The sequence below is a fragment of the Micromys minutus genome, assembly GCF_963924665.1.
Source record: "Micromys minutus genome assembly, chromosome: 29".
Taxonomy (NCBI): Eukaryota; Metazoa; Chordata; class Mammalia; order Rodentia; family Muridae; genus Micromys; species Micromys minutus.
The window spans coordinates 18,131,009-18,155,020 of record NC_137964.1 but is presented as its reverse complement, the minus strand read 5'-3'; the positions used below and the strand labels follow the sequence as shown (position 1 = coordinate 18,155,020).

At 44.8% G+C, this 24,012-nt stretch overlaps 2 protein-coding genes across 3 annotated transcripts in view; one reads left to right on the top strand and one right to left on the bottom strand.

Annotated features, from left to right (window-relative positions):
* The window catches only part of GALNT17 (polypeptide N-acetylgalactosaminyltransferase 17), a 420,712-nt gene that overhangs the window by 189,163 nt on the left and 207,537 nt on the right, over positions 1 to 24,012 (bottom strand). For both annotated transcript variants that reach the window (XM_080940615.1, XM_080940616.1), the window contains 2 exons: positions 12,201 to 12,375; positions 7,752 to 7,949 (listed from right to left, as the gene is read on the bottom strand). In XM_080940615.1, coding sequence (XP_080796741.1) covers positions 7,752 to 7,949; positions 12,201 to 12,375 — 373 coding nt within the window. The remainder of the gene's footprint in view (positions 1 to 7,751; positions 7,950 to 12,200; positions 12,376 to 24,012) is intronic.
* LOC308439038 (60 kDa heat shock protein, mitochondrial-like) lies at positions 13,441 to 15,183 on the top strand (the record flags this gene model as incomplete). The annotated part of the gene is given in 2 exon segments (XM_080940617.1): positions 13,441 to 14,553; positions 14,557 to 15,183. Coding segments are annotated over 2 exon segments (1,659 nt in total). The 3' UTR covers positions 15,103 to 15,183.

Below are 24,012 nucleotides of genomic sequence, written 5' to 3'. Positions count from 1 at the left end.
ACCTATCTATGAAGTTAACCAAAGCACTCCCAAGCGATGCTGCAGTCTGGGGACCAATCATGAGACATTAGAGATATCTGACATCCAAACTGCAACACTGCACAGGGAAAATTCCGACGTTAGCTGAGGTTCTTACTCCATCTCCCTCCAACCCACTCACAAACTCCATCCTTCTTCCACAAATCTCCACTAACCCAACCAGGACTATCACACGAGTCTACGGTAAAGCTGTGTGTGTGCTTGTGTGAGTGCGTGGGTAAGAGATGTGGGAGGAAGAGAAGGAGGTGGGTATGCAGATGTATGCAGATGTATGCAGATGCGTGTGTGAGAATGTCCATGTGGAGTCCAGAAGTCCAGAGATCAACTTGACACTTTATTTCTCAGGTGCCATCTACCTTGTTTTCATGAGACAGGGTCTCCCACTGACCTAGAGCTCCCCCAGTTTGGCTGGGCTCACCAGCCAGCAAGCCCTAAGGAGTCCTCCCGTCTCATCTTCACTAGCAGACTGTAAGCCCACACCATCAGGACAGGTCTTTTAAATGTCAATTCTGAGGGCGAAATTTGGGTCTTCATGCTTGCACAAGCAAGGACTTTTCCCCCTGAGCCATCTCCCCAGCTCATTCGGCAAACTTGCTCAGGGTAAGAATCTTATCACTTAACCAGGACTGCCCCCGTGGAAGTACCTAGCATAAAGCTGAACATAATTAATGCCTAAAATATATATGCTGATACATAGAAAAAGATATGTATTTTAAAGCCTTAAAAAAAAAAAAAAGGCTGCTTTGTCACTTGAAGCGTTCCTCTTGTGCAAGCTTGTCATGTTCCCCTCGGGAGAGAAAAGTAGCCTTCTCCCCTTCCATATATCTCAGCCCAGAATATGAAATCTCAGCAGCTCTGCACATCCAGGGTAATTCTTTCAGCTCTCCGATGCTCACTGGCTCTGACACTCCCGTACCTTATAATTTATCATCAAATTACATGTTGGATTAAGGATTGCTAATTGTTACTCATCATCTTGAATTGGTTATTAACGAACAGTGTCACTAATTACAAGGTCACCTAACACAGAACAGGGAGGTCCTGTTGTCAACTCACAGGAGATGCCTGGTGAGGTGCTCTGGGGAGGCTCTAAATGCAAGGTGCTGTGAAATTCTCCCTTTGGGCACGGTAACACACCTCCGGTTCCTGGTCCCCTCCTGGTGAGAGTCTGGGGAGGGGGCGGGGTCTCACAGCTGGAAAGAGATGCTCAGACCGGAAGCTGACAGGGCTGCCACTCAGCTGCTGGACTGAGCCAGTCATTTATAAATTCACGGTGCACCTAACTTAGACCCCTCAAGGCTCTAAGATACACGCCTTCTTCTCTGTTCTCATTCGGCTGATTCTCCACACACATCTACACAATGTTGAGACAAATAGGATTTAGTTCATTCAAAAAAATCATATTTGCTCATGTTCGTGCGTGTGTGTGGTGTGCAGGAGCATTTGTGTGTGTGTGCTCATGCTTGTGGAAGCCGTAGGTCAACCTCGGATGCCCTTTCTGATGCCACCTACCTTGTGTTTTGAGATAGGCTCTCTCACTGACCATGAAGCTCATGCACTTGCCTAGGCCAGCTGACTCCCAGGAATCTACCTACTTCCTCCTCCTCACAGCCCAAACCAACAAAAACCAGCTTTAAAAAATCCTTACATAGTGTCTTCTTTAGGAATTCCACTGCCGTGAAGAGACACCATGACCATAGTTAAATGCCATTTGTTATTTTTAATCTATGTAAATGTGTGTATGCACATGCCTGTATGTGTGTGTGTGTATGTGTGTGTGTATGTGTGTGTGTGTGTGTGTATGTGTGTGTATATATGTGTGTGTATATGTGTGTATGTGTGTATATGTGTGTGTGCATATGTGTGTGTGTGTGGGGGGGGGGGGTGAGCAGGTCAGAGAACAGCCTGAGGCATCAACCCTGGCTCTCTGTCTTGTTTGAGAAAGGTTTTCCTGCTGTCTGCTGCTTATAAAGAAAAGTATTTAACTGAGGCTGGCTTACAGTTCAGAGGATTAGTCCACTGTCATCCTGGCAGAAAGCCTGGCTGTCTGCAGTCAGATGTGGTGCTGGAGAAGGAGCTGAGAGCTCTACATCTTTATTGGCAGGCAGCAGGAAGAAAGAATGGGCCACTGGTTCTGGCTTGAGCTTCTGAAACCTCAAATCCCACCCTTCCCCCAGTAACACACATTCTCCGACAAGGCCACACCCACACCACCAAGGTCCTAATCCTTTCAAATAATGCCACTCCCTATGAGCCTATGGGGACCATTTTCATCCAAACTACCATAACAAGTGTCAGAGAATTTCCTATCCTTGCTTTCCACCTTACTGTATAAGAGCTGGGACTGGGTCTGGAGAGATGGCTCAGAGACTGAGAATGGAAATGTTTACCTCTTGCCGACAACTCAGGCTCGGTTCTCAGTACCCACATCAGGCACAACTTTGAGTTAGTCCAGCTCCAGGTATCTGCCGCCCTCTTCTGGCAACCACAGGCTACTGCATGCACAGAGTGTCCAGAAACTTAACCAGAAATGTTCCCATAAGCATACAAATAATCAATAAACGCATCAATCTTTCTTTAAAATGCCGAGGTTACAAATGTGCGCTACTGCATCCAGCTTTTTGGGGGTTATAAAAACCATACACTCAGCAAGTGCTTTCTGTGCTGAGCCATCTTTTCTGTGCAGCCCTTGACATTTGGAGTCAGATTTCACAAAGGCTATACCAGCAATTTCTTTTAAAGAGTCTAGGGACCTAGAGCTGGAGATATACCTTGAGTGGTATAACACATGCCCAGTGTTATACAAATCCCTGGGCTCTATGCTGAGTATCACATAATCCCAGCACTCTGAAAGAGAAGAAGGAAAGAAGATAAGAATTTAATCACCAGCTTCCCGGCAAGTTCGAGATCTGCTCTCCATTAGTTTATGACTCAGAGAAAATGTATATATGGCGGAAGACTTGGCTCTGTGGTTAAGAGAGCTTGAAGCTCTTTCAGAGATCCTTTGTGTGGGGTAGCTCACAAGCAACTGTGTTGGGATAACCTTTCTTTACGTTGGTATGAGAGCTGAACGCTGGCAGGATTTTGCTGTTGTCACATGTGTGCCCCATCACTGGGGGTTTTCTATTTTGTAAGCAATTGCCTTCCTCAGCAGCCCAAAGGCAGGCTGGTGAGGTCTCCCTGCTGACTGGTTGTAACAAAGAGCTAATAGCCAACAGCTAGCGCAGGAAGGAGGGGACAGAACTTCTGGAAACAGTGATGCAGGAGGAGAAAGGCAGAGGCAGAAGGTTCGAGAGCGGACACAGATGGAACAGATGTGGACTAGAGCTGAGCAGAGAAAGGTACAGAGCTAGCCATGTGGCGGGTCGCAGGCTAGATCCTCAAGTTAAGTAAAGATGAGCTAGCTGGGAGACTGCCCAGGCAAAAGGCCTGAGCGTTAAACTGTAACAGAAGCCTCTGTCACTGATGCCACTGGTGGGCGAGACAAAGTCTTGCTATATAACTGTAACTCCAGCTCTAGGAAATCAGATATCTCTTTCTGAAATTTATGGGTGCCTGCACACATGTGGGATAAAACTTACACAGATAACATGTGTGTACAGAGAGACACGAAGAGAAGGGTTTTTAAAAGGCTGGGGATCCAACCATTTTTGGCTCTCTGTGTGGGATCCTATGGGGCTGGGAGCAGGTGCCTCCTTGGGCAGGATGTGTTTTCTAACCATCCCTAACTCCAACCCTTAGATGGGGCCTTTGCCTTCCTTGAGGAGGTCACCTTACTCTCACTTGAAGCTCAGCTATAAACAATCAAGGGCAGAGAATCAACAGGAAACCCTGGCAAAGAGCTCTTTAGGCCAAAGGGAATAAACTATACAGGATGAACATCATGGTGCAGGTCTGTCATTGTAGCTGTTCTGGAGGCTGAGGCAGGGGAATCACAAGTTCAAGACCTGTCTGGTCTAAAGTATGAGTTCGAGGCCAGCATATGTAACCTAAACAGACCCTGTCCTCAAATCCAAAGTAAAAATATAAAAGGGATGGAACTCAATGGTGGAGCCCTTGCCTATTGCTCATGAACCTCAGCTTCAGGACCGAACACTAGAGCCAAAGAAAGAAATGGACTATGTTCCCATAAAGCAAACCTTGCTGTTTTTATTTACATGCACGTGTGTCTGTGATTTATGCATGTGAGTGCAGTGTCCACGGAAGCCAGAAGAGGGCGCTAGATTTCCTGAAGCTGGAGTTACACGTGGTTGTATGCTGCCAACTGAGGATTCTGGAAACCATGCCTGGGGTCTTCTACCAGAATAGCAAGAACTCTTAACCTCTGCATCATCTCTCCAGCTCCCAGGGTAAAACTTCTTATATGACATCTTCAGAAATCTAGTATCCAAAGCTTCACCTAGTCAGTCGGTGCTATTTGGAATACAACAGGCTCTCTGTCCCTTTAATGGACTTCAGTCATAACCACTAGCATCTTGGCATCATTGGATGGAGGAGAAATCACCATGTCCTCATGATTAAGAAAGCACATTATATCAGCTTAATGACATCAGAAGGCCCATAAAACTCCTTTCCGACAATTAAGTCTCCCCATCAACCATTAACAAATTAAGTGTCTGATAAGTAAAGATGCACGCCGAGGAGACTACCAGTGCGTGCTTCCATTTGGTACATCAGAGAATCGTGTAATATTAATGGCTCGGGATCGCACCTCTGTGTTCTCGACTCTTTAAAGCGCATATTAATCATCTGGTAATGCGACAGTAACTTGTGAGATACAAGCTATAGTTTCACCCAGAGCCTTCCTACGCAGACTGGCCGATGTCTGTGGGCCATTGCACCTAGATTAAGGGTGTATGTAGCTCAGTGGTGGTGCTTTTGCTTAGAATCCTTCACTGAGAGACTGAGGGTATTGGCTCAAATATAGATAGAGCAAGTGTCCACTGAAGGGAAAGATGCTTGGCTCAGAGTAAGAAAGCCTGCCTGGAATCCTCCTGCGAAAGCTGGGGGTGTATGAATCCACAGTAGAGCTCTTCTGAGAATCTCCCATTGAGGAGCTGCGGTTATGGCTCAGGAGAAGCACTTGCTTAGAGTCTTACAGTGAGGGGCTGGTACATGGATGAGAGGGAGACCACTTGCCTGGCACATCCTAGCAACAGACATCTCGTTTCACGATCACACACACAAAGGTATTTGGCTACCAAAGTTCCTCCCTGGAACCCATTCACCCCATTGTCCCCCCCTCCCATTCTTTCAGTTACAGCTGGAGACCAGCTTCTCTCTGTGTCAGAAGGGCACTAGGGAGTAAGGATTATTTGATAAAAAAAAAAAAAAAAAAAAAAAGTGAAACCCAATGTCTTTAAGTTCTGAAGAACACTGGGGTCTCCACGTGCTTGCTATTCAAGTTGGAGTATCTGTGAGGCTTGTACCTTGGCTCTCAGATTACACCTCATCAGTGAGCCTATACCATGGCTTGAAGACAGTCAAGGAATCACACTGCAGGAAGAGTTGAGTTACGGCACTGTTTCCTTTGAGGTGATGCTCAAAGTCCATCTTTTTTTTTTTTTTTTTTTTTTTTTTGGCTTTTGAACTTGCTCATTAGTTGCTCCAGTCCTAGGCAGCTTCTCAGCTTTTAGTTTGAGAAGAAAGTCAGGTGACTTCTCAAAACTTTCCTCTGGTGTGATGGTGTTTCTGGTTTGTTGTTTGTTTGTTTGTTTTTCTTTCTGTCCGTGATAAAAACATTCTAAACAAAAGCAACTTAGGAAAGGACAGGTATTTGGCTCACACTTCCAAGTCACAGTCTTATTATCACTGAGGGAAGTTGGGGCAGGAACTACAAAGGAGTCTGAAGTAGAAACCTTAGAGGGTGCTATTTACTGGCGTTTTCACTGGTCCATCCTTAGTTACATTACTTACATAGTTTAGGACCACTTGCTCAGGGAATGGTTTTGCCCACAATGGACTAGGTCCTCCCCATAAAATAACAGTCAAGACAAATTCCCACAGAGATGTCCATAGGCCAGTCTGATCTGGGCAATCCCTCAGCCGAGACTCTCTTGATGACTCTGGGCTGTGTCAAGCTAACAGTTATAGAAAGCTAACTAGAATAGGTGGTTAATCCTGGTTGTCAACTTGGTTGGATTGAAAGACACCTAGGACATAATTAAAGCCCATCTCTGGATGTGTCTGCGAAGGCATTCCAGAGAGAACTGATAAAGGGGGAAGAGTCACCCGGAATGGCTGCAGCACCATTTCACAAAGCTGGGTACCTGGTTGAAACAAAAAGGAGGAAAGGAGAAAGGCAGCTGGAACAGACATATTCATTCTCTCTCCACAGTGAGACCTCCATCTTGTTTTCCTTAAGTCGGTTTTCTCAGACACTAGTAATAGGGATTAAAGAAGAAGAAAAAAAAAAAAAAAACCTAACACACTTCGTTTATCACAAGCCTGCAAACCAAGACAGAACCCATACCAACAATAGCAGGTCTTTATTCCTGTTCCGTGCTTCTTGTTTGCTTTCCTACTGGTCCTGGAAAGTTTGCACTAAAGCCAGGCTAAGAGAAACTGCCCTTCCCACCTCTAATAACTGGGGACAGAATTAATACTATTTTAAGAGTCGGGGGCTGGGGAGATGGCTCCTCCGTGGGTAAAGTGCTTGTTTCACGAAAGTGATGACCCTGGTTTGACCCCAAGAGCCCATATAAAAGCCCAGTGCCACAGCATGTATCTGTAATCCCAGTAACGATGAGATGGGAGACGCACTCACAGGCATGCTCCTGGAAGTTCACTGACCAGCTAGCTGGGCATAGGTAGAAAAGTTCCATTCAGTGAGAGCCACTGCCTCCAATAAATGTGCCTGAGGAATGATGTGACATCCTCTGATCTCTCTCTCTCTCTCTCTCTCTCTCTCTCTCTCTCTCTCTCTCACACACACACACACACACACACACACACACACAGAGTCAGTTTGGGACTGAAAAGATGGCATGCAAGCCTGACACCTTATTGTTGATCCCGAGATTCCACATAAAGGTAAAAGGAAGAAAATGAGTCCACAGAGTTGTCCTTAGGTTTCTACATGTGTGTTAGGACACAGGAACACCTCCCCTAATAATAACAACAACAATAATAATAATAATAATAATAATAATAATAATAATAATAACAACAACAACAATAGAAACACAAATTCACTGTGACTCAAGGTAGAAGGATGCTGCCCCTGCCCCATTCTGTACCCTGGTCTCTGGAACCTGTGACTACAACATTGTAGAAAAAAAAGAAAAAAAAAAAAACTCTGCAGATGTTATTATATTACAGATGTCGAGCCAAGCGGAGAAGTTGAGATAATTTAGTGTTTTCAGACAGGTTAACCAAGGGTAGGTAAGATCATAGAATGTGAAGCTATGTAACACCCGAGGAAAGATGAAAAATTATATTATAACCAATTTTAAACTTTCATGGCAGCCATATGAAAGCGGTGCCTAAGAACTGTAGCCGCTGCAATAAAATGCAATCGTCTCCCTCTGCAAGGAATTATGACCCTAAGACGCCACCATCCCCCAGGGAGCGGCATGCGCACCACCGCACCAGCCTTTGCCGGGCTCTCCCAGCCCTTCCTCCACGGCTCATGTTTACCCCTGGGTCTGGAGTCTCGGAGTCTCATATCCAGGGAATTTTATCAGCCCCACCAGAGCATACGTGTCACAGACCTGATGGGGAGAGAGGGGTCCCCGGCGTCCCACCAGTCTTTCGGGGGGCTGATGTACATGCACCACAGTTCCCAGCTGTACCCGTGAGCAGAGTTCTCGTAGCGCTGCACTTCGAAGTTGTCCTGCTTGATGTTGTCGATGGAGGGGAGGATGACCCGCTTCCGGTTTTCCTGGATGCGGGACAGAACGGGCTCAGCCCTGCGAAGCAGAGAAGTCACAATCAAACCTCTTCCCTGGTGCCTGGAACCATAGGCATGTGACCTACCCAAATTTGAACATGCAACTACCATAGTAGGTTTTTTTTTTTTTTTTTTTTTTGGTTTTATAATACATGGACCCTCGTGTAGCCCAGTCTGGCCTCAAAGTTGCGATGTAAGAAAGAAGAAGCCTGAGCTCTTTATTTATTTTATGTATATGAGCATACTGGGCCAATGCAGGTTTTTTTTTTGTTTCGTTTTGTTTTTTGTTTTGTTTTGTTTTGAGCCACCATGTGGTTGCTGGGAATTGAACTCAGGACCTCTGGAAGAGCAGTCAGTGCTCTTAACCGCTGAGCCATCTCTCCAGCCGGAGCCTGAACTCTTGATCCTCCTGTATCCACTTCTGTGGTGCTGGGATGATAAGTACTCACAACCACAGCCATTTTATCTGAGGCTGAGGATGGAACCCAGGGCCTCCTTCATGTTAGGCAAGCTCTCTACCAATCAAAACACACCCCTAGTCCAGTTGCGTTTTAAATTTTAAGACAAAGTTAAGTTGCCCAGGCTGTCTTAGAACCACCAATTTTCCAACCTCTGTCTGCTGAGTGCGGCTGGGATTAGGAGCACACATCAGGCTCTTTCCTAAGTGTCTGGTGTATATGGTATTAGGGACAGGACCTAGGACTTGGTGCTTGTTTGGAAGGCACTCTGCCGGTGGAGCCATATCCCTGGATACTCTGTACAGGTTTTCACATGTGCAGTATGCCTCTCGTGCCTTCGCTCATAACAAAAGAATCACAATAATGATGTCTGTGTGGACAGGAGAGGTGTGGCGAGGGAATTATCGTGGAGGCTTATCCCTAGAGAGTGCCCGACCTTTAATCCCCTCCCCCATTTCTCTTCCCCCTTTTAAGGATTAATTTTTATTTATGCAGGTGTCCGTGCACAGACATGTGCGTGTGAGTACTGTGCCCTTGAAGGGCAGAAGAAAGTGTCAAATTCCCCAGGCCCTGGAGCCCCAGGTGGTTGTGAACCACTTGGCATAGATTCTGGGATGGAAACTCAGGTTCTCTGGAAGAGTAGTAGGTACTGAGCCATCTCTCCAGGCCTTTTTTCTTTTAAATCATGCACACGGTTCCCATCTCTGTACAATTGGCAGTTCTGTGTTTTCCCCATATAGCACTGTTGCTGATCTCTCTCTCTCTCTCTCTCTCTCTCTCCCTCTCTCTCTCTCTCTCTCTCTCTCTCTCTCTCTCTCTACTTTTCCTTTCTGCTGGGACTAAATTTCCTATCCAAATAGGTCATTCCTATGCTGGATTTAATAAGCACTTTCGTTAGTTTCTTGGTGTGGGTGTGGCTATTTTTGTTGTTTTAGTTGATTATCTAATTGATTGCTTTAAAAAATCTGATTGGCCTGCAGCAGAAGGCTTGGAACTAATTAAACCTAAAGTCGGGCAAATCTCTACTCCCAGCTACGCTTCCTCCCTCAAGGCTATACAGCTAGCAGGAACTAGCTCCAGCTTCAAGGTGTTAGCTGGCTGGCTTAGCCCAAAGCAGATGGTCAAGCCACTGTGAGTCTGTGAGGCCGGAGCACAGGAAGGAATCACTTTCTGAATTCCAAAAGCTAAAGATGGCTCACATAAGCAGAGACATTAATCTTGGAGCTTGGACCAGAGCGTAGACTTTGGAAAAGAGTCAAGTGGAAAATCCCATTTCTTTGTGCTCTTTGGAAGAATAATGAGAACTTACAGGCTGCATCAGTCTCTTTTCATTTGCAGCTATTGAATTACCTGTTGGCACAGCTCATCTTTCTATTTAAAATGAGCAATAAAATATACCCTGAGCCGTTGACTGCCTTCGAGACTTTTTACACACATGGTGGAGGTGGAAGCCACAGAGGGAAATTAGTCTCCTCAGCTCTCTCCTTTCACTGAAGAGATTCTCTTTGGGGGGATGCCCTTGGCAGCCAGCAAAAAGCAGAGCTACCAAGAAGTTTAACTCTGATATCACCTTGTCTGAGAAGCCATTCCTAGTTTTTCTAGTAAGGAGGCTTGATTTTTTTGATACTCACCCCCCCTCTGTGTAGTGTTTGTGTGTGTGTGTGTGTGTGTGTGTGTGTGTGCATGTGTTCACATGTGTGCTCACATACCTCAAAGCCAGAGGTCCATGTCGGGTATTGTCCTCAAATGCCTTGTCACCTTATTAGCTTTTTAAGAGCTATTGTTATTTATGTATATGTGTTGCTATGCCTGTGTTCCCCTGGAGCTGGGCCTTAATGGCACTCAGTTGTCAGCCCCCTAATGTTTGTGCTGGGAGCTAAGCTGGAGTCCTCTGGAAGAGCAGCAAGCATTCTTCACTGCAGAGCCATCTTTCCAGGCTCCCACCTTAGTTTTTGAAACATTGTTTCTTGCTCAACTCAGAACTCCTGGAGATTCCACTAGATTTGATGGGCAGGCAGCCACAAGAGCCTTCTGTCTCCACCCACTCTCCACACCCCCCCCCCCAAATCAGGGGCTCACCCTTTATGTGAGCATTTTATGTGGGTGCTGGGAGTCAGCGCTCAGGTACTCACATTTGCATCACAAACATCTAACCAACAAAACGTTTCCCCAGTCCTTGTTTTGCTCTCTTCATGGAAAAAATGATAATATTTTAAGTTAGTCTTCAAAGTGATGGGTTTCATTATGCTATTTCTACACATGCATCTCATTCCACTCTATTCTTTCTCTCTGTGTGTGGTGTATGTACGTATCCATGTGTGTGTGTGTGTGTGTGTGTGTGTGTGTGCACGTGCGTGCACAGATGTGTCTACCTATGTACGAATATAAAAACTGGATGAGGATGTCAGTGTCCTTCTCTATAATTTTCCATCTTACTAACTCAAGACAAAGTCTCTCAGTGAACCTGGAGACAGGCTCTCAGCCAGTGAGCCTCAGTGAGCCTCCTGTCTCCACCCCTCCTAGCACTGGGTTTTCAGACACATGGGGAGGACTCTCCCTGGCTTTATGATAGCATTAGAGATCGGAATCTGGATGCACATCCTTATGCTTACACAGTAAGCCCTTATCACCCAAGCCATCTCCCCCCTACACCTTCACGGAATGTTTCTGCAGCCCAGGAGCTTGGTCTCCCTCTCCATGACCTCTTCTCATTCCTGCTCCCCAATGTCATCCTGGAATGTCCTGTGGTCATGTGACCTACTGCATTTCCTCTGCTCACCTGACAAATCTCTAGTGGGGGAACCCCCTGACGCAGGTGGGTTGGTGGGGTTTCAACATGTCAACGTGGGCACAAGTAACAGTGTCACAGCTGAGAAGAAGCTTGGATAGCTATCTGAAATGTGAGTCTGAAGTTCTCACTTGTGTTGGAGATTCTGAGAGTGTGATCAGTTGTTTAGGACTTCCATGATTAAGCCAGTGGGATGACCCAGTGGGCAAAGGCATCTGCTACTGGGCTTAACTATTTGAGTTCAGTCCCTGAGACCCAGATGCTGGAAGGAGAGAAGCAATTCCTGCAAGGTGTCATCAATCTCCATATCAATCTCCATGTGGTTGTAGAGAGTTGAAATGTTGAAGTTCCAAAGACAAATTATCTCTAGCTGTCTGCCTACTGGCTTGCTTCCTCTGGCTTGCTTAGCTACCTTTCTTATATCTACCTGTTGTTATTGTTTTAGAGACATGACTTATTTTTGAGACAAGAACTCATGTGTCCCAGACTTGCCTTGAAATTTACTAACCACCACAATGACCATGATAGTTAGTCTTGACTGTCACCTTGTCATCATCTAGAATCAAACTGTGAGATAGCTTTTAGACTGGTTATTTGAAATGGTACAACCCTATGGGCTGAGCTCCTGGACTGGATAAAAAAGAGAAATTTAGCTGAGGGCCAGCATCTACCTCTCTCTGCTTCTGACTGTGGATACAATGTAATTAGCTGTCTCACACTCCTGCTGCCATGCCTTCCTCACCATGATGGACTGTGTACCCTCAACCCATGAGCTAAAGTTGTTTTTGTCAGGTTCTTTGTGACATAGCAAGGGACAAAGTGACTGATATATTGACGATAACATTAACAGTGTCTAGAAAGCCAGCCAGTGATTTACTTTCTTGCTTTCCAACTTCACCTCGGTGGCCCCCTCACCAAGCATCCCTTTTTCATTCTTCCAGTGGCCCCAGGGGCCAGAGAACAGCAAACTGGCCACCTCCCAGATTCATCCCTGCCAAACACTAAGTTTTAGCTCTTTACCTACCAGCCAGCAGTGAATTCCACGTGAGCATCGAAAAAGCCAGTGACCTGGCCAGTGGCTGCCTTCCAGCCCTCGATGCGTGCTCGGATCAGGCCCTCTCTCTTTTGATTGCGTACCACCTTCACCAGCCCAGGGTAGCGTTTGTGGACATACTCTTCCAAGGGGGCCTTCAGCTCCTCTATAAATGACAAAATGCAAGAAACACAAATAAGTCAACTCAGATCTGTACCCCAAGTGCAGTAATAGGGTTGAATAGATGTCCAGTAGCTAGAAGTACTGACACCTCATAGAGAGTACTAGAGTTTGGTTCCCAAGACCCACAGAATTGGCTCAAAACCACTGTGACTCCAGCTCTAGGTGACCTGATGCTCTCTATTGGCCTCTGTGGACATCTGCACACATGCACACATGGTCACACAGATACATACAAATATGCCTAGCTTAAAGGTATTGAAAATAAATATTATAAAACAACAGAAAGTTCTTTGATGACAAAAACAAAAGTTGGCATGTGAGGAATTTTAACTCTCTGGAAGTTAGGGAGTTAGAATACATCTCCACACGCTAATCTAAGACAGCCGTGCTATGACGCATGTGGATGGCTAACACTACTGTCAATTTAACTGGACCTAGCGTCATGTAGGAGGCACATCTCTGGATTATGCTGGATGAGGTGGGACAGTTCATACTGAGTATCAATGGCACTGTGTATGGGCTAGGGTTCTGGCAAATAAAAAAAGAGAAGGTGAACTGAGTCCCAGGATTCATCTCTCTTCTTCCCGACTGCCTCACTGTCTTGCTGTCATGCCTTCCCTGACATGATGGACTGTACCCTCAAACCGTGAGCCAGAATAAACTCTTTGTTCCTTAAGTGGCTTTCGTCAGGGATTTTGTCCTATCTACAAGGAAAGGTAAGAATACAGAATGAAAAGGAAGTAGCAGAAAAGCCATGGAGGTGTGTCACTGTGGGTATGGGCTTTAAGACCCTCATCCTAGCTGCCTGGAAATCAGTATTCTGCTAGCAGCCTTCAGAGGAAGATGTAAGACTCTCAGCTCCTCCTGCACCATGCCTGCCTGGATGCTGCCATGTTCCCGCCTTGATGTTAATGGACTGAACCTCTGGACCTGTAAGCCAGCCTCAACTAAATGTTGTACTTATAAGAGTTGCCTTGGAGTGCTGGGTCCCTCAGTCGCCGCAGACGGCCTGCCTCGCCTCGTGCTTTCCCACCGCCGCCCCGCAGAAATGGTTCGACTACCCACAGTCCTTCACCAGAAGAGACCAGTGTCCCGGGCACTGGTTCCTCATCTCACTCGGGCCTATGCCAAAGATGTAAAATTTGGTGCGGATGCTCGAGCCTTAATGCTTCAAGGTGTAGACCTTTTAGCCGATGCTGTTGCTGTTACAATGGGGCCAAAGGGAAGAACAGTGATTATTGAACAGAGTTGGGGCAGTCCCAAAGTAACAAAGGATGGGGTCACTGTCGCAAAGTCAATTGATTTAAAGGATAAATACAAAAATATCGAAGCTAAACTTGTTCAGGATGTTGCCAATAACACAAATGAAGAGGCTGGGGATGGCACCACCACTGCCATTGTTCTGGCACGGTCTATTGCCAAGGAGGGCTTTGAGAAGATCAGCAAAGGAGCTAATCCAGTGGAAATCCGAAGAGGTGTGATGTTGGCTGTTTATGCTGTAATTGCTGAACTTAAGAAACAATCTAAACCTGTGACGACCCCTGAAGAAATTGCTCAGGTAGCTACAATTTCTGCAAATGGAGACAAAGACATTGGGAACATCATTTCTGATGCAATGAAAAAGGTTGGAAGAAAGGGTATCATCACAGTGAAGGATGGAAAAACTCTGAATGATGAACTAGAAATTATTGAAGGCATGAAGTTTGATAGAGGATATATTTCCCCATATTTTATTAACACGTCAAAAGGTCAAAAATGTGAATTCCAAGATGCCTACGTTTTATTGAGTGAAAAGAAAATTTCTAATGTTCAGTCCATCGTACCTGCTCTTGAAATTGCCAATGGTCATCGGAAGCCCTTGGTCATAATTGCTGAAGATGTTGACGGAGAAGCTCTAAGCACACTGGTTTTGAACAGGCTAAAAGTTGGTCTTCAGGTGGTAGCAGTCAAAGCTCCAGGGTTTGGGGACAATAGAAAGAACCAGCTTAAAGATATGGCCATTGCTACTGGTGGTGCGGTGTTTGGAGAAGAGGGGTTGAATCTAAATCTTGAAGATGTTCAAGCTCACGACTTAGGAAAAGTTGGAGAGGTCATTGTCACCAAAGATGATGCCATGCTTTTGAAAGGAAAAGGTGACAAAGCTCACATTGAAAAACGCATTTAACAGATTACTGAGCAGCTAGACATCACAACTAGTGAATATGAAAAGGAAAAGAAAAGTGATGGAGTGAATGAGAAGAAAGACAGAGTTACAGATGCTCTCAATGCTACAAGAGCAGCTGTTGAAGAAGGCATTGTTCTGGGAGGGGGCTGCGCTCTGCTTCGGGGCATCCCAGCCTTGGATTCATTAAAGCCTGCTAATGAAGACCAGAAAATAGGAATAGAAATTATTAAAAGAGCACTTAAAATTCCTGCAACGACAGTTGCTAAGAATGCAGGTGTTGAAGGATCTTTGATAGTTGAGAAAATTCTGCAGAGTTCCTCAGAAGTTGGTTATGACGCCATGCTTGGAGATTTTGTGAACATGGTAGAAAAGGGAATCATTGATCCAACAAAGGTTGTAAGAACTGCTTTACTGGATGCTGCTGGGGTGGCCTCCTTGCTAACTACAGCTGAAGCTGTAGTGACAGAAATTCCTAAAGAAGAGAAGGACCCTGGAATGGGTGCAATGGGAGGAATGGGAGGGGGTATGGGAGGTGGCATGTTCTAACTCCCAGAGTAGTTCTCTGCCCTTATCAATGAACTATGACAGGAAGCTCAAGGCAGGTTCCTCACCGATAACTTCAGAGAAGTCACCTAAAGAAAATGACTGAAGAGAAGGCTGGCTGATCACTGTAACCATCAGTTACTGGTTTCCTTTGACAATATATAAGGTTTACTGTTGTCATTGTCCATGCCTACAGATAATTTATTTTGTATTTTTAAATAAAGACAATTGTAAATTCCTGATGCTAGGTGCAAGAGCCATAACCAGTGTCCTGCTTTCAACTTAAATCACTGAGGCATCTCTACTGTTCTGTTAGCATTGGGACTGTAGCGCTGTGTCACTACATGAAGTTCAGAAGCAGCCTTCCTGTGGAGGGTGGGAATGATTGTGTACAAAGTAGAGAAGTATACAATTATGTGACAACCTTTCTGTAATAAAATTTTGTTTAAAGTTAAAAAAAAAGAGTTGCCTTGGTCACGGTGTCTGTTCACAGCGGTAAAATGCTAAGACACAGCTCTAGTGTGTGTTCTACATACCCAGGGTGTATCTTGCAGGAAAGGGTTCTCTCCTTCCACTGTATAGGTCCTGAGGAGTAAGCTCATGTTGCCAAGGTTTCTGGCAAGCTCCTTTACCCGTGAGCCATCTCATGGCCTCTCACAATTAATCTAATTTCTATTCTTCCACACAGTGTTAAGAAATCTAAATGAGAATTTCAGGGCTGTGCAGATAGTCTGAGGAAGCCATGTCAGAGGTGACAAACAATGGTCACAGCTGAAAGTGCTTCAGCTACCCATGGAGAGAGAAATGACTTGAGGGGAAGTATCAAGGGAGATGGTATAAACGTTAGGCAGAGGGGGAGGGAATGCACGTTCAAACTACCACAGCCCACCTTTCCACAGAAAAATATATCACCACTGGGCTGGTGAACTCTTTCACCTGAGCCAAGACTGATAAGCCTACCAGAACACAGTTAATATGGTGGCCAATAGGAAGTTCTGCTGGTGGCAATAGATTAAGCACTAGTCATTTGGGGGGATAAAAAAGCATCTGAGAAAGAAATGGGGCTGAGGAGATGGCTCACGGTAAATCATTCGCTGTAGAAGCTTGACGACTCGAGATTGGATCCCAGCACCTATTAAAAGCCAGGCCTGGTGATATGAACTTGTAATCCCAATGCCCAGTGGGGGAGGGTGGAAGCTGGAAGATCCCTGGGGCTTTGTGACTGGCAGCCTGGCTCCAGAATTAATGACAGACCCTGTTTCTAAAGATTAAGGCAGACGATGATTGAAGAAGATACTCAGCATTGACCTTCGGCCTCCACAGGAACACGTGTGCACACACGTGTGCATATAACATACATGCACATGAATAAGAAAGAGCTGAGGGTGTTGCACAGTGGCAGTGTATATCCAGGGCCTTGGTTTGCTCCCCAGTGCTGGGGAGAAGAAAAATAAAGAATAACACTATATATAAGTCTTTTCCCCCCTCCTCAAGACAAACTAAAGAAAAAAAAAACATTTCTGCAGAGATAAATGTTTACCTTCCAGGACTAGAGAAAATTCAATACTGAATTGGCCAGGTGCCATCTGGAAATCCTTGTGTGGCTGAAGGTTTTGATAAACAGTATTTGGGGGAGTAGGAGGGGGAAATGCCACCCATGATCAGAAGGGATTTGCAAGGGAGGATCTTCTGCTTTTTAACAATAAAAGCAGGAGCTGTCATACACCATTGGGAGTGTCAACTGGAAATGAGACGGGTCTGGATAGGACAGACTAATGGCGAGGGGGTCAGTACAGAATTCTACCCAGGCTCCTCGGCGGTATGACGGACTACACCACTGGTATTCCCTTGTCTCAGAGCCCCGGCCAGGAACAAGGACTAACCCAGGGGACTTGCCTCAACCTATTTCCAAAATCATTGCAAGAAGCTCTGGGGCTTGGGAGGTGGCCACTCAGCCTTGGGCCATGTAGAGTTCACAGATCCACACAGAGGACAGCCCCACCTCTCCACCATCACATGTCGTTAGGGCTGAGCTCTCTCAAAGGTGTGGACACACGAAGAACTGATTTGAACTCCTGAATGCTTGAGAGTGTTCAGTTGCATTGCAGTCACAACCTAAGAAGTGACATGAATGTGCGCAGCCACGCTTGTCTGTGTCTGTGTGACTGTATGGGTGCATAATAATGAAAAAAAAAAATCCTTAAAACCTGCAAGCTGTTTCTGAAACTTTTTTATTTAGTTTATCATCATCATCATCATCATCATCATCATCATCATCATCACCACCACCACCATCATTCACTATAATTGACTGCAGGTAACCAAAATCATAGAATACAAAAAAATGCAGCAGGTAAGGGGTGGGTGACAATGACACTGCTCAAACCAGGTCTTTATTATTGCTGCCATCATCAGTCCCCCTCCCACCTCCGAAGCTACTCTGATTACTGACACCGCTCTCTGCCCACAGCTGCTGAGTTAGGGGACCTGCTGCTCCCTAGGGACGTGTGGGTTGCGGCACCTGGGGACGAGTGAACGGCACATACGGCATGTTCCAAACAGAACAATAGTGCCTGTCTCCGAGCCAGGCATCCTCAAAGTCCGAGTCACCCAGGAGCCTATAAAAATGCAAGTTCCCTGGCTTGTCCTGAGCCGGTGTAATATGACCAGACTCGGCATGGTTTGCCCGCAGTCGGGAGGAGTCTTACGCCAACACAGAGAGTCCCAGAAGCATACCTAACAGACAAGTTACCATTTGCAACATCTGGAAATGTTGGGGTCAGTTGCACTAAGTACATTTGACGTGTCCTAGGGGTGTCTCGTCACTCTGATCGTAAATCCTGAAACCTCTAAAGCGTTTCTCAACCTGTGGGTCCTGAGTCTTTTGGGGGTGGGGTGGGGTGGGGTCAAATGACTATTTCACAGGGGCCACCTAAGACCATTGAACAGATCAGATATTTACGTTATGATTCATAACAGCAGCAAAATTACAGTTATGAAGTAGCAATGAGGTTACTATAACATGACGAACTCTGTTAACGGGTCAGAGCATTAGGAAGGCTAAGAACCACCACTCTAAGACTTGCTTTCGTTCGCCTGCTGACCCAACCCCTGCTGGCCACTGAAAACATTTTTTACTCTGGATTAGTCATAAAGTTAGACTCCCACAATACACAGCCTCCTGTGTCTTCTAGCCTTGCTCATTAAAACAAACAAACAAACAAACAAAAAAACATTTAAAACACTGTATTTCTCAGTACTGTGGAAAGAGAGAGACATATGTGCCATGGCACATGTGTGGAGGTCGGAGGACAGATTTGTGGTGTTGCTCTCTCCCTTCTATCCTCATGTGCATTCTGGGAATTGAACTCCAGTCAGTCAGTCTGCTGGTGTAGCTAGTGCCTTTACTTGCTCAGCCATCTTGCTAACACAATGGTCTCTTTAAAAAACAAAAAAGATATTTATTTTTTTTATTATCTTAAAATTGTGTGAGTGTGTGTGAGTGTGTGTGTGTGTGTGTGTGTGTGTGTGTGTGTGTTCCAATCTATGCTAGTTCCATTCAGTTCCTATGATAAATCACTCTGACCAAAAGCAACTTAGGAGAGAGAAGAGTTCATTTGATTTACACTTCCAGTTCATAGACCATCATTGAAGGCAAGTCAGCGCAGAAACTCAAGCAGAAACCTGAAGGCTTGCAATTCCAAGCAGCGTCACCTCTAACCAGGGAACTCACTCACAGACAAGGAAGTATTATCAGGGATGCTCCTCACTGAATCTCTGACAGGCTGTGCTCCTCTACCTTACTTATACTGTTGGTAAATGTTTAATATCTATCAGGGGTTTCTATCTAGCCCTAGATCATTTGGTTCCCAGATAAAAGACACAAAACCTTTATATTTGTGATAAGCCTTTAAAACACTAGAGCTGAGCAGATCTCTACGCTCTGATCTACTTCCCTATCAGTAATTCAGAGTTATATTTTGCCATGTTCCATCTGGCATTATTCCATTAGGCCAGCCCTCATGGCCATGTTTTCATGATTCACTAACCCCATGAGAGGCACTTTCTCCTCTCTCTACCGTCTCCTCTTCCCCTGTAATCTCCAGCCTCAGACCCTAATCCTAGAAACCTGCCTATCTCTCTTCTGCCCAGCTCTAGGCTGTAGGCATCTTTGCTCATCAATCACGGATAACTTGGGCGTGGGGTTAAGGTTACATAGCATTACTTGGTGTACACAAAAATCTCCTCATTCCTGGGACAACCAAGGCCAGTACTTAGCATTACAATATATAGTATCAGGCTAAACCTCAACAGTTTTTAATTAAGGAGTAAGGTTCACAAAAGCTGGTAAATGTGAGAAATCACTGTAGGTCTAGATCTCTGGGTACAGAGTTTAGCATTATAATATATAGTAAGAGACCAAACCTCAACATTATACAGTCTAGGACCACCTATCTAGAGAATGGTGCTGCCCGCAGTGGGCTGGACCTCCTATATCAGTGAAAATCAAGACAATGTTCCTCCTCACAACATTCTCACTCCTGATTTGACCTGGTAATCCCTTAAGTAAGATCCCTTCTCAGGTGACTCTAGGCCATGTTAACTTGACCATTAAAGCTAAAGAGGACACTACCAATCAATTTCTCCACAGTTGATCTTTGTTCCTGGCCTGCTCTCTGTATTCTCCTGAGTCACCGAAAGCTGGTGATCCCCACATCTGGAAGATCTAATATGATGCTTAGATAAGATTTCTTCTTCCAGGGTGACTTTCCAATGGAAATTGTTCATTATGGTTCACATTTGTAACCTCAGAGCTTTGGTGGTAGAGGCAGAAGGATCAGGAGTTTGGGGTCATTTTAGCTGTGTGAGACTTGGCCTCAAAACATAATTCCTTCAGGCTGGATGAATGGACTGCCCCACCCCTCGGGGGAAGCACCCAGTCCTTGCATCTTGTTAGCACCCCATTAATAATCTTCCCATTACCAACCTTTGGCAATACCCATGGTGAGGGCTCTCAGTTCACTGGGGTTTAATCACATTCAGTTCAGAAGACATAGTTTTATCACAGATATTCATCAGGATGCTTTACATTTCTCAAGCATCATTTTTTCCCCTGAGATAGTTTCATATTTTATGTATGTGCAAATCAGCTCCAAAAAATAGACTTAAAATCCCAAGATTCCCAGGTGTGCATGAAAAGATCTCTATGCCTAAAATAACCAGCCCACTAAATATATAAAATGCAGCTGAACCAAGACCAATGCCTAGCTAATCTTTACAGTCTCCTTGATTAGATTAAGGACTACGGAGGCACATCTTTAAGTATGTCTGTAAAACAAATTCCAGAGGTGTTTAGATGGAGGGAAACCCACCTTTAATGATGGTGGTACTCTGTTACTGTTATGCAGCCATTTCCTCCAGGAAGGAGGTGGGGGGAGGGGGTTGAGACTCAGGAAGTAAAGAAACTTCACATGTTCTGGGAATGTGACTCACCAGACCCTTCAAAGATGCAGGAAAAAGTAGGAGGAAAGGAGACTGACTACCTGGGCTGTTTTGAGGGGATTTTCAAATCAGCCTAGTGAGCTGTCACCAAGTTATAGAATAACGCCCCATGGCTTAGCAGTTGGGTTGGACTTCGGTAGAATTGCTACCTTGATCCCTCATATATTCTCATAGTGGAGGGAATAGATATGTGTGTGTTGGGTCTACCAAGGAAAAGTCATGCACAATGGAGAGTTGGAGGTGAGGGAGATGGCTCAGTGGCTAAAGTGCTTACTATAAAAGCATAAATATGAGGTAACCTAATCACAAAAGAACACACGTGGTATACACACACTGATAAGCAGATACTAGCCCCCTCAAAGTTCTGAATACCCAAGAAACAATTCACAGACCTTCTAAAGCTCAAAAAGAAGGAAGGCCAGAATGTGGATGCTTCAGTCCTTCTAAGAAGGGAGAATAAAACACTCACAGGAGGAAATACAAGGTCAAAAAGAGGAACAGGGATTGAAGAAATGGTGATTCAGAGACTGCCTTACCTGGGGATCTACCCCATAGGTAGCCACCAAACCCAAGCACTCTTGCTGATACCAAGAAGTGCTTACTGGCATGAAGTAGATATGGATGCCTCCTCAGAGGCTCTGCCAGAGTCATACAGATACAGCTGAGGATGCTTGCAGCTAACCATTGGACTGAACACGAGGATCCCAATGAAGGAACTAGAGAATGGACTGAAGGAGCTGAAAAGGTCTGCAACCTTATGGGAAGAACAACATTATCAACCAACCAAATCCTCAAGAACTCCCATGTACTAAAACACCAACCACTGAGCACACATGGAGAGACCCATGGCTTCAGTTACAAATGTAACAAAGGACAGCATTGCATGGTATCGATGGGAGGAGAGGCCTTTGGTCCAGTGAAGGCAGGTTTTTCCAGTGTAGGGGAATGCCAAGGCACTGAGGTGGAGAGGGTGACTGGGAGAGGGAGCACCTTCATGGAAGCAAGAGGAAGGGGAGAGGGATGGGGGAATAACATTTGAAATGTAAATACAGAAAATATCCAATAAAATAATTTTTTTTAAAAAAAAATGCATGAATAAGTGACTTTGATCCCCAGAACTCATGTTAAAAGGCAGGTTCAAGACTGGAGAGAAGTTCGGCATCTAAGAGCAAGTATTGTTCTTATAGAACACCCAGGATTGGCTCCCAGAATCCACAGGATTGACTATTATTGTTCACACACACACACACACACACACACAAACACACACACACATAATTACAAAATAGAATAAGATAGTTTCTTTACAAAATACATAAACATATAGGTATGCCCTCTTGGGTGACTGTGAAGGGTATCCAGGTAAAGAAAGAGTCAAAAGTATAAGCCTGGTGAGGCCGGCTTCAGCTTAACAGAGTCCCTACCTTGATAATCAATTGTGTTTTAAACATCCCAAGTATTCAGCTTAGATGTATCACTAATGAAATATTTATATCCCTGAATTGCTAACGAAGCTGAGTAAAAATGTCAGCTAATCAGGAAAAGCTCCAGAATACACCATTCAGTGAGATTAGACCCCCTTTCATAACCTAATGAGGATGTCTCACAAACTTTAATGAGGCACAATCCTTTAACGCTTATTGGGTCTTTATTGAGGGCCACAGGTGACTGTGACTTTACCTATTTCAACTCTTCCTGTCCCCCTTGGAGACTCCATTTAGGTAAAAAGGTGTTATGATCACCAGTTTATAGATTGGACATACAGAGAGCGTTTGTGTCGCCCCATTATTCATAAGATGGAAACTAAATCCTGTCTGTGTGTGATGGATGTTCCTGTAACATCAGCATGTAGGAGGCTGAGGCTGGGGCATTATGAGTTCAAGGCCAGACTAGGCTACAGAATGACTCCCCAAATAAAAATTTAGAACAGAATTTAGGATAGAATTCAGAAGCAGAATGGCTGACTAGAATCTCCCCAGTGAGAGGCTGGTGTGTGGCTCAGTAAAAAAACAGCTGTGCCTAGAATTGCCCAGAGAATGGCTATGAATGTCAGTGGCAGAGCACTTATGAAGAATACCACAGTAAGAGGCTAGGGTCATGGCTCAGCAGCAGAGCTCTTGTCTGGAATTCTAAGTAAGGGTTGAGGTTGTGGCTCAGTGGTTGAACATCTGCTTAATTGTCCCAGTGATGGCCTTGGGTCACCGCTCAGTGCCCCTGCTCTTGCTTATCATGTACAAAGCCCTCCTTCAAGCTCCAGTACTGGAACAATAGGAACAAAAGCTAACCTTCCTGATTAGAGATGGCCATATAATGAGGAGGTTCATGAATAGAATAGGATTAGTACCTTTATGAAAGGCCCAAAGAAGCTAGTTGGTCCCTTTCACTGTGAAAAGGCACAAAAGTAGAAGAGCCCTTCACCAGACACCTAATGTGTTGGTACCTTGACCTGGGACTTTCTAGATCTCAGAACCATAAGCACAAAAGTTTGCATTTCTATTCTTAACTAGTTATCCAGTCTTGGGTGTTTTGCAATGCATAGGGACTAAGAAAGAGTAAATTTCCCAAATTCACCACATTTGTAAGTGATGCCTTTGCCCATATCTTGTCAAATTACAAAATCTAATATCTGTTTGTTCATGGGAACCTTCTGACACCTGTCATGAACTTGTCTTGAGGACACATTCCTTCCAGGTACTCTTAAGCACAGTTGCTCGCAGAAAACTTACCAGTGAATATCACATTACTCCCTACCTAGAGATATATGAAGAACAAATGTGATTGTGTATAAAGAACCCAGAAAAATACATGACCTTTGTCCTAGTTACATTTCTGTTGCTATGATAAAATACCATCAATAAGCTGAGGGGAAGATTTATTTCAACTCACAATCCAAGTTGCCATCTTATATGGTAGAGGAGTCAGAGCAGAGGCTTCAAACAGCTAGTCATATCACATCCACAGTCAAGAGCAGAGATAAATGCACGCTCAATGGATCGCCTGCCTATACCAAGCTTGATTACTCTATTCTTATGTACTTTGGAAACCCTCTGCCTAGGGAATGGTACCACCCAGAGTAGGCTGGGCCTTCTCAAATCAATTAACAACCAAGACAGTTCCCCAATGTACAATTTAACATGTATAAAGGGAAATAAGAAAGGGGAAATCTTGGGTGATAAGGGAGGGCTGAATTCAGGTGGTAGACACTTGAGTCATATAAGAAGATATAAAACTAATTGTTGTTCTAGTTTTGAATCTTTCATGGGATTTATATTTTTTATTTGTGAATAAGTATATAAAAATATATTCAGTGGTGGAAGTGTAAAATCCGATTGAAGTCCTAGAGCTTGAGAATGGAGATTTTATATAGAAATTCTTTGAAGTGTGTAGACTTTGGAGTCTGGTCAATTTCAC